At 47.2% G+C, this 10,573-nt stretch overlaps 2 protein-coding genes across 2 annotated transcripts; both read right to left on the bottom strand.

Moving 5' to 3' along the window:
• Positions 1-5,353: 5,353 nt before the first annotated feature.
• Positions 5,354-6,544, bottom strand: LOC124292957. Its single transcript, XM_046731847.1, has one exon. It carries the CDS (start codon positions 6,542-6,544, stop codon positions 5,354-5,356), a length of 1,191 nt encoding a protein of 396 aa, XP_046587803.1.
• Positions 6,545-6,631: 87 nt separating this feature from the next.
• Positions 6,632-8,620, bottom strand: LOC124292955. The gene has a single exon (XM_046731846.1). The coding sequence runs from the start codon at positions 8,618-8,620 to the stop codon at positions 6,632-6,634; it is 1,989 nt and encodes a 662-aa protein (XP_046587802.1).
• Between the last annotated feature and the right edge of the window lie 1,953 nt (positions 8,621-10,573).

Below are 10,573 nucleotides of genomic sequence, written 5' to 3'. Positions count from 1 at the left end.
CGTAATATTCTGTAAGTGATTCAGTACGATAAGATGTCATTTATAAAATTTTTTTTTATTCAAATGTACACTAACCCACTTAAACGCGCACTAACATCTAGGCGCTAGATTTTAAGACCTTTCTTTGTAATATTCTGTAAGTGAGTCACTACGTTTCATGGCCTTCCGCTTCCTTCCGAACATTCTATTTCGTACCCTCACCGAATGTTCTTCCCCAAGGGGGGGCGTGTTACGTCCTCCAGACTTTATATTCCTTTCCCACGCTCTTAGTTACCTTACGCTCTGTAGTCTACCCTTATCGTTCGCGAGTCAGCAGGTTCTCCTGTAACTCGCGGCCAGCTCGCCTGCTACATCCGGCAGAAGCAGGCAGATCCATCCCAGCACTCAAGCAAGACACCTATCCCTCTAAACCAAGACCATACCCTTTTTCCCTTGACCGACTCCGTTGCATTGACCACTAATAAACAATCATATACTTTAAATCGTTTACCTTCCCTTAATACCGATCCCTTTCTATTCCATTCCCTTCCTGCATTGGGAGTAGTAGCACGCGAGTGCATAGTCGACGTGAACGGACCCTACAATAGCCAAATAACACCTTGGCTGGGCGTGGAGTAAGCTCCGATTACCGCTCATCGGAGCCTACGCAATCTACCCCGTAACAACCGCAACTTCTTTTCTCAATTTTTTTTATTACCGCAAAATTTTTTTTTGATTTTTCTTATTACCGCAATTACCGCAGCCTCTCGCCAAGGTTACCGTTTTTTTTTTACCGCAAACGTTTTTTTTTATCGCAATTTTTTTATTATCGCAATTTTTTTTTTCTTCTTATCGCATATTTTTTTTTATTATTATCGCAAAATTGTTCTCGTTCTTTTTTTTTGCCGCTAGGCTTTTGTGAATAAACTATCCTATTACCGCTACACAATTATTTTCTCGTTGCTATAGTAACAGTGAACCGTCTTATCACCTATACCCAATCACTCACGGTGCGCCCACGATCCACTCCTGAATTCTGTCATATTCACCGATACGGGATCAATTAACCCCACTCTCGTAAATCGGTTACAAAATAACGTCCAACAATTAAAACCCCACTCGACCTTAACATCATGACTTCGTCGGAATTGAAGAAAGTAAAAACTAAAGAAACCGGCTCTCGGTAAAATAAACGCCTAAATTCTACCGCGTCATCGTTGCGATGTCTAGTCATTTAACGCAGTGACAACTTGGGGTCAAAACTCCTTTTATCGCAATTATCTTAAAAATAACGCTTACAAAATTTTTTTTTGGTCGCTTTACCCAAAATAACACCTTACATGAGGCCAACATTTCAATATCGCTCTAGACCGCATAAATTGTCTGGACTCCTCTGCAACAACACCCTCAACCAAGCAATCAAATCAATCACCTTTCTACCTTCTCGCAAAAATTTAGCTCATCCTTTCGCTTCCTTCACTCACAACCGATCAGGTCAACAGTAGAACTTGGAAAACTATGTTTCGCCAAGAATCAGCAAGCCGTACTCCAAAGTCTCTCAACTAAGTCAAGTATCGCATGGATTTTCAATTTCAATCCTATCTATCGCAACTATCTCTAACATCTCTAACGATCATCTAGTCACATGCGAAAGTAAGTAGTCAACATAATGGTTTCCTAATGGCAAAGGACCTCCTCGGTCCTCCGTAAGGAGGGGGGAGTTGTGACGTGGTATTTCGTACCCCGTCACTTTGTTTAATTATCGCATTCCCCTAGGTGCAGATATCGCTAAAAATAACGAAAGCACGTCTGAGGCCAATACTCCAAAAATGGACGACTAATTATCTTTAAGTTGATTTCTCTTTACTAAGCTAATTGTATGCTATTTTCTAATTCTGTAATGCTCTTCGAGAACCATCCGCGAGACCTTCACGTCAAGATACCAGGACACTGCCTGACAGGGGTCACGTACCAGCTCAACATCGACCACAACCGACTACAGACGAACGAATACCGCTGAAACCACTCCCGATGGATGCCTATCTAGTTGTCGAACAGGGTCGTGCGTGATGCACAAACAGCACCTCCAACTATTTGAGACTTATCGGCCAGGAGCCGAACCATGAACGAATGCTTCTACCGCTCGGATGCATCGTCAGGCGGCGTACAGGGCTGTGCGTCAAAAACACAACAAAGCCTCCCGTCGACGATACTTATCAGCCTGGAGCTGAACCGACCCTAACATCTACTAAGTCGTTGACTACCCAATAGAAGACGGTTTTCTCTTCACGAACCGTCTTATCGAAGGACTGCGGCGTGGAATAGGCTAATGATATGCTGACCACGTGGATCTGGTGGATCTAGTGTGGGGATCCGGGTTGAGGGCCATCACCACCAGATCGTTCCGGCATGAGGGCTTCAACGAGCGAGGGCCGGGATGCAGCGCCGACGAAATAGCTACAACGGGGAGTACCAGTAAAGCAAGGAGTGAGTTACAATCGATCGCAAGTCCAAAGGACCGGTGACGTAATATTGCCGCACACCTCAATATCGCAACACATGAGCAGTACGACCCCCCCCCTCTCACCAACGATACCGCGTAGCTGAAGGAAAACATCTCTAACCACCTTCCGACGTCCCGATACCTCGATACCTGTCGTCGAGGGAAAAGAAAAACAAGCGGCGAGGGATTATCGCCGCCTACCCATGGACCAGGCCTACGCGACCTGCTGGTCCAATTAAAATACCGCAAATTTGAGGAAGAATCACGTGACAGCAGCTCGACGAAAATCAGGATCATCGCTCATCTCGTCACTCTACGTTCAGTTACTGACACTAACAGTCGTGCTATCGTAATCTTCTGTGTCTTATCGCTATTGTACCTTATCGCATTCTCTCGCACCTGTTATATCTTCTTTTACGTAAGTGAGGCTCCTTTTCTATTTTGTGAAGCCACGAGATTACTTGCAATATATCGTACCTTTACCTTTACCTCTTTCTCTCTTTACCTTGCAGTTGGTCTGCTTGAGCCCCTTGGGCTCGTATCTTTTCTCTTTATCTTGCAGTTGGTCTGCTTGAGCCACCTGGGCTCGTACCTTATTCTCTCTTATCTCTTATCTTGTCCCTTTTTCTGCCTTATTGCAAGTAACTTCGCGACTGGTTGATTATTACTTACGCATTGTAGTGACTATTGTTTATTTTATTATCTTTCTCTTCTGGAATATTTGAATGTCTAATATCGCTGTCTAGCAGCGCGTTCCGTTGAAGGATCAATTTTTATCTTAGCTACTGAGCATTGCTATTTTGTTATATTTTCTCTGATTAGTTTCTATCTGTCTCTTTACCTATTATCGTTGATTATCGTATCTTAGTGAGTGTACCGCGGAAGCGATCTTATATCGCTGCGCGGTCCCGCTCGTCGTTCATTTGACATTGGAGTATTGTGCCGTATCGCATAACATCTTTTTCACTATTTTCTTCGCTAATATCGCTGATCGTAGTTGTCCGTAGTCTATTTGGTTTGCCGTACGTTGCATATTAATTATCTCGAATATTGTTTGTCTTATCTTGAATTGCCTTTTATCGTACCGAATATTATCTTTCTTTCTCTCGCACTTACCGCAAACTAGAGACTACGTATTATCTGTTATTCTCTATATTTTATGATAATTTTCTATTTGACCTGTCGCTTGCATTTACCTTGTAATTCATAATTCCCTGTCTGCCTATTTCTGATTATTCTGGTAATGTGATAACTATTACAATTGTTGTATTTCGCATGTGTTTATAATTGCTTCTCTTATTTTATGATTTATTTGCTTACCGCTTGATTTAAGTACAGTATATCTTTTTCTGTTCTGCCTATCTATCATAAAACCGTGTTAATCATTACCTTTTAGTATCGCGAGCTTGCGCATATTTCCCGCTTATTCGGAAAACGTTCCGTTAATTGTTAACTCTCTCGCTTAACCTTTCTCTGGCTGTAACTATTGTTAATTATCGCATTTATCGTACTTGTATCGCAAACTCTTCAGCTACTTGCTTGTCAGTAAACTTATCGCTTCTTGCTTAATATATTTGATATTATTCCTGCTTCACCTGTTTCTTATTTTATCTATTGGATTCGACTCCGCCCCTCTACCATTATCTTGTCTCTCTGAGCGAACCGTGCAAAACCGTCGTAGAACCTGACCTTACCTTTATCTATTACCTTTACCTTTACCTTTATCTTTTTGTCTAATTATCTATTTTTGACGCATGTGCGTCTGGCGCCCAACAATCGTATCTTTCTCTCTTAGTATCTCTCTCTATCTAATCATTCAGGTTAGTGACTGCGCCGTAGGGTAACCAATTATCGTTATATCGTTTTACCCTCAACTTTATGTATGAAAAATATTGGTTACAAAACATAATCAAGCAATTAATTACATAATGTAAATTATTAGTAAGATATCAGCACGATATTGCGAGAGATTAGAGAGATATTAGCAGATTTGGTTAAAGCGAGATGCGATAGCAACAGGTTACAGTATGCAAGAGAGCGGAAGAGAAACGTGGCGAGCCGGGAGAGCTGGCTTCGTGGTCCCAGCTCTAGGCCCGGCGCGCGTCGAGCGCCGGGAAGATAGTTTTAGGAACGCAGTACTGGCCAGCCATGCGTGAGCGCGATCGACGGCGCTAGAGATCGACTGACGGTAGGGAGCAAGAGAGGGAGATTTCAACATTCTCCCTCCTTCTCCGCTTGTTGGAGAAGTAGTTGAGATGAAGCTGGAGCGACATCTTGAAGATCTTCCTTGTGCCTCGGGATCGGAAGGAGTACCAACTTGTGTATAGGTCTCGTGTACGTCGATGTAGCAGTCTCGATGGTGACGACGCGCGTCAGGTCATCTTTGCCTGGGTGAATGTGCGTGACGCGTCCCAACGGCCATTTTGACGGTGGATAGCGTTCGTCTGAGAGTAAGACGAGCGATCCGACGTTGATGTCGTGGAATGTGGTGTTCCACTTGGAGATGGTCTGGTGAGATTTCAGGCAGGCGTCTGACCATTGAGACCAGAACAGTTGGAACCTTTGTTGAATCTCTTCCAGCCTTGATAGTCGGTTGTGAGGCGTGTCGAGAAGTGATGGCTCAGGTATCGTGGTGAGAGCTGCTCCTCGGATGAAGTGTCCAGGCGTAAGGGCGATGAGATCGTCTGGATCTTCGGACAGAGCACTGAGGGGTCGAGAGTTCAATACTGCTTCAACCTGAGTCAGTAGCGTAGAGTAGTCCTCGTACGTGAGGATCTTGTCTGAGTTGGTGCGAGAGAGGTGGTGTTTAATGGATTTCACGGCAGCTTCCCATTTGCCACCCATGTGAGGAGCTCCTGGTGGATTAAACTTTCATTTAGTGCCGTCATTAGCGATGAGTTGCTGTAAATGCTTTGATTCTTTGGTGGAACCAGCAAGCAGTCGTTTCAGGATGACGTAGGCGCCTTGGAAGTTGGTTCCGCAGTCACTGGTGAGCGTCTTACAGATGCCGCGTCGTGCAGTGAAGCGTCTGAAGGCTTTCAGGAAACCGTGGGCGGTGTAATCGGTGACAAGCTCCAAGTGAACAGCAGATGTTGAAAAACACACGAACACTGCGATCCACGCTTTGTATGAGCGCGTGCCACGCCCCTGGAAGAACTTGAGAGACACTGGGCCTGCGTAGTCGACTCCGGTGTGTTCAAAGACAAGTGATGGAGTGACACGTGTAGCTGGAAGTTGTCCCATGCGTTGTTGAGCGCGTATTCCGCGTATCCTGGCGCAGGTGACGCAGTGATGAATGTGATGCTTGATAGGAGCGCGACCACCAAGTATCCAGCAGTATCGGCGTACGTAGTTGAGTGTGAGCTGCGTACCACCGTGCATGGTGCGAGTGTGTGCGTTGGAGATGCAGAGCGTAGTGATTCTCGATTCTCGGGGTAGAATTGGAGAATTTTTGGCATCTTCTTCCAGCTGAGCATTTTGCAGGCGTCCACCAACTCGTAACAGACCGGTTTGATCGATCCAGGCAGTGAGTCTAGTGAGCGGGTGCGATTTTGCTAGTGCTTTGCCTTGGGAAATTGCACGAATTTCGCTGGCAAAGTGAACTTCCTGCGTAGCTCTGATCCAGAACGTGAGCGCCAATTGCAGATCAGCTGGGTTCAACGGTGATGCTGTGAGATTTGATGCTGGTGTTCGCTTGAAACATGCTGCTGCGCGTTGAATTGTAGCTGTGATGCGTAGAAGCTTCGTGAGACTGATGTCTTTGTCGAATAAAGTTTCAAACGGTAATTTCGGAGCAGTCGTGGTGAGTACAGCACTTGGTCGAACTTCGTCATCAGCTGGTTGATCAGTCGGAGCGGCGAACGAAGGCCAGAGGCGTGGTGATTCAGTGAGCCAGTCGGGTCCTGACCACCAGAGATTGTGTGTGATAAGTTGCGAGGGTGTCAGGCCTCGAGAGGCGCAGTCTGCGGGGTTGTGCTTCCCTGAGACAAACTTCCACGTGGCATCAGGTGTAGTTGTCTGGATAGCTTGAACGCGGTTCTTCACGAACTCCTTCCAACGCATTGCGTCACTGTTGATCCAAGCGAGGGATACTGAGGAGTCTGTCCCCAAGGTAACATGAGCATGATTGAGTTGGAGAGTCGATTGAACTCACTTGATGAGTTTTGATAAGAGCAGTGCAGCTGAAAGCTCCAATCGTGGTATTGTTAGGCGATTCAGGGGCGCAACTCGTGTCTTGGAGCAGACCAGAGTCACCTTTGATGATTCCCCAGGAGTTGAGACTTTGACGTAGACAACAGCTGCCATTGCAGCTAGTGATGCGTCCGAGAAGCCGTGGATTTCGACTTCCGTGTCGTCAGAGCGAAGTTGCAGCCAGCGAGGGATTGCTAGTTGCGAGAGCTGAGAGAGTTCCTGGCGGAATGTCATCCGGCGATGAATAATCTGCGGAGTGAGTTGATCGTCCCATCCGACCTTTTCTTGCCAGAGATCTTGCATCAGCACCTTAGCACGAACTACGACTGGTGATATTAACCCTAGAGGGTCAAACAATTGAGCTGTCTCAGACAGGATTGTGCGTTTGGTGATGGCTGGTCTTTGTACAGACTGATCGGTGAACTTGAGCAGATCTGGAGCGCATTGCCAGGTGAGACCAAGTATCTTGGAGGATGACTCGCTGAATTCATGAGTCTCGGAGCAGGATGATGGAGATGAATGAAGTTTAAAGAAGTCCGGGTGATTACTTTTCCACTTTGACAGTGGGAAGCATCCCCGTAGGCGCATCTCTTCAACTTGAGTAGCGATGGCGTTTAACGAGTCGAGATCATCAGCACCGCCAGTGACATCATCAACGTAGCTGCCTTGTTCGAAGGGTTCCTTTGCGAGAGGGAACAGATGACCTTCGTCGAGCAGCAATTGCTGCAGCGCGCGGCCTGAGAGGTACGGAGCAGGCTTGGTACCGTAGGTAACTGTCGTGAGCTCATACTCCTGGATCCGAGAATTCTCGTCAACCCAGAGGATGCGTTGATACTTGCGATCGTCTGGATGCACTGAGATTTGGCGAAACATTTTCACGACGTCTGTTGTGAAGATGTAGTGATGACGTCTGACGTAGAGCAGCATGTCAAAGATGTCATTCTGGGTTTCAGGACCAGTGTGCAGCAGGTCGTTGACCGTGTAACCTGAAATGGTCTTGGAGGAGCCGTTGAACACTACTCGGATGTTATTATTGCGCATTACGCCGTGATGAGGCAAGTAATATCCGTCCGTGGAAGTGTTTTGAGGCTGGACTTTCTCCATGTGACCCATAGACTCGTACTCGTTGAGGAAGTCTTGGTACAGTCGATGAAGTTCAGGTTGATGCGATAGGCGATTTAGTAGTCGAGCTAGCGAGCGTTGTGCGATGCCTTTCGAGTGTCCAAGAGGCGGAGCATTTGATTTGAATGGCAAACGCACGATGTAGCGACCTGAGCTGTCGCGAGAGTGCATTGCGATGAAGTGAGCCTCGCACTCAACTTCTTCAGCGCTGAGAGATTCCTGGTGAGTCGATGGAACTTCCTCGACCTCCCAAAATCTTGTTACGAGCTCGTGTAGATGTGAATTGGAGATAAGATGATGTTGATGCGCAGGCGATGAGTGAGGCGATTGAGTAATAGGTCCAAGAACAGCCCATCCGAAGATTGTCTGAATCGCAATAGGCTGACCTGGTTGTCCGGCTCTTACTCCAGGCTTGATTATCAGGCCATACGAGTCTGCTCCGACGAGTATGTCAATTCGACCTGGTGATAGGTGTTCTGGATCAGCAAGATCCAAATCGGCGATGTGAGGCCAGGATTGACTGGAGATAGTGACTGGAGGCAGCTCGACAGTGAGAGATGGCAGTACGTGCGCGTGGAGATTGACCTGGTCGTCAGAGTGCGTAGAGCGTAGAGATATTTCGACAGTACCCTTTGTTGATCCTGACGGCACGTTTCCGACTCCAATGATTGGAATATGGGAATCAGAGGGCATGAGACCAAGCAGGAGAGTAAGCTGTTGGGCGATAAGCGTGAGTTCTGAGCCTGGGTCAATCAGCATTCGTACTGGATGTGCAAGTCGAGTAGGCGAGATGAGAAGAGCTTGTGCAGTAGCTAGCAGCACCATTGGCCTAGGTGAAGTAGCTGCGTTGCACGCAGAGCGAGATTGTTGCGTTGATAGTAGCGTTGCGGCGATAGGCGATGACGATGGCAAGGGAGAGAGTTGAGAGTTGACGTTGCGGGTGTCAGATAGTCATGCTGACATAGTCTGACTTGTTTGAGGCGTAGTTGACGTTTGTGAGAGCGCAGTTGCATCTGCTCGAGCTCTCATTGTGTTGAGATGCTGAGAGTCATGCAGCATTGAATGATGCGCAGCTTGACAATGGCGACAGCGTTTCTTGCTACGGCAGTTTTCCAGTGCGTGTAATCCGAGACAGTTCAGGCACAGATTCTTGGAGAGGGCTTGCTGATGACGCTCATTTGGTGTCAAATTGTGGAACGACGGGCACGAGACGATAAAGTGCGGTGCACCACAGCAGGAGCAGGGACTTTGAGGTTTCGCTGTGTAGCGGGAGTCTGTACTGTAGGCGCGTGCGGCGTCGAGCAGGTATTTTGTGGCGACGCACTGACCATGTGGATATGCGCAGTAGATGCTTTTGAGCCTGGCGTGCCTTTATTACCACTCGGGGACTTCTTGTTGGCCTTGGAGTTCAACTTGGGGTTCTGCTTGGCTGGAGGTTTGTCTTCCAGAGTTTCAAGGGCTCGAGCGCGACCAATGAGGAAGGCTTTGAGTCTCTCCAGCGTTGGATAATCAGTGGCAGATCCAAGCGTCAGCTCCCAGTCTTCACGCGTCTGAGGATCGAGTTTGTGAGTAAGAAAGTGGACGAGCAGGTGATCCCATTGATCGACGGGCGATCCGAGTGACTTCAAGGAGTTCAGCACTTCGTTTGTAGTGTTAATTAGAGTATTGACTTCCTGGGCAGATCACGAAGCCATCTTGGGGATGTTAAACAGTTTGTTCAGTTGTGCAGTGATAAGGACGCGTTTGTTCTCATAGCGCGTGGTCAACGCTTGCCAGGCGTCTGCAAATGCGGTGGCGGTGATATCCACATTGGCGATGAGAGAATACGCTGTTCCATGTACGCTCTGTAGCAAGTAGTGCATCTTGTCGATTTCGGTGATGCCGTCCTTGCTGACAACTGACATGAACTTGTTCTTGAAGGACTGCCACTCCAAGAGCTCTCCGTTGAATCTTGGAGGCTGAATCGTGGGCAGCTGTGGACGATGATGATGAGCGTTGTCTAGCATGGTGACATTGTGAGGCGAGAGTGGTGCTAAGCGAGGTTCAAGCTCGTTGGCGCGCTTTTTGAGAGCGGATTTAATCAAGGTGTAGCGCTGAAGTGCCATAGTGTATCTGCCTTCTTTGAAGTAGGCGTGAGAAGCATCAATGTCTTTGCAACCGATGAGCTTGTCGTGCGCATCGACGATCTTGTTCCAGGTGGCCTCCAGCGCTTCGAGCTTAATCTCCGCGTCGAAGATCGTGCAGGTAGAGATGTCTCCGGAATCGACCTCGTTGTGGAGGATGGAGAGGTAGGTCATGTGGCACTCCTGAGCCATAAAGTACTTGGCGGACATCGTGGAAAAACTTTGAAAGCTATCGAGGAAGAATAAATGGGCGAAAAAGTAAAGCTTAGCGACAATTGCCAAAAGTAATTGGAAAGAACTGACAGAGTGTTGGCAGTCCTCTTGAGCAGCTAGCAGTAGGCGAGGTTGATTGGCGATGACCTTGAATGGTGATCTTGGAGAGGTTAAACCCCACTGAGAATCACACACGCGCTTTTCGCAGGGTAATTTTCGCACTAGTGTCCCAAGTTACCCTTTCCGTCAACGCAGTATCACTTTCGGATACTCAGCAATGCGTCAACGTTGAATCACGCATCAAGAGTCACTGAGTTCGAGTTAGTTTTTAAGTTTAATTAAATTAAGCTACCACTATCCGGCTCGAAGGACCAAAAAATGTAAAATGATTAGCGCTGATGTAGCAAAAAAAAACGATAAATTAAAATGCTGGAAATTAGGG

Source organism: Neodiprion lecontei, chromosome 2, assembly GCF_021901455.1.
Source record: "Neodiprion lecontei isolate iyNeoLeco1 chromosome 2, iyNeoLeco1.1, whole genome shotgun sequence".
Classification (NCBI taxonomy): Eukaryota; Metazoa; Arthropoda; class Insecta; order Hymenoptera; family Diprionidae; genus Neodiprion; species Neodiprion lecontei.
This window is presented reverse-complemented; position numbering and strand designations above follow the sequence as displayed.

Excerpts from the sequence above, each read along its gene's own strand:
- LOC124292957 (XM_046731847.1), bottom strand. The coding sequence starts at position 6,544 with ATGCGTTGGAAGGAGTTCGTGAAGAACCGCGTTCAAGCTATCCAGACA.
- LOC124292955 (XM_046731846.1), bottom strand. The coding sequence starts at position 8,620 with ATGGTGCTGCTAGCTACTGCACAAGCTCTTCTCATCTCGCCTACTCGA.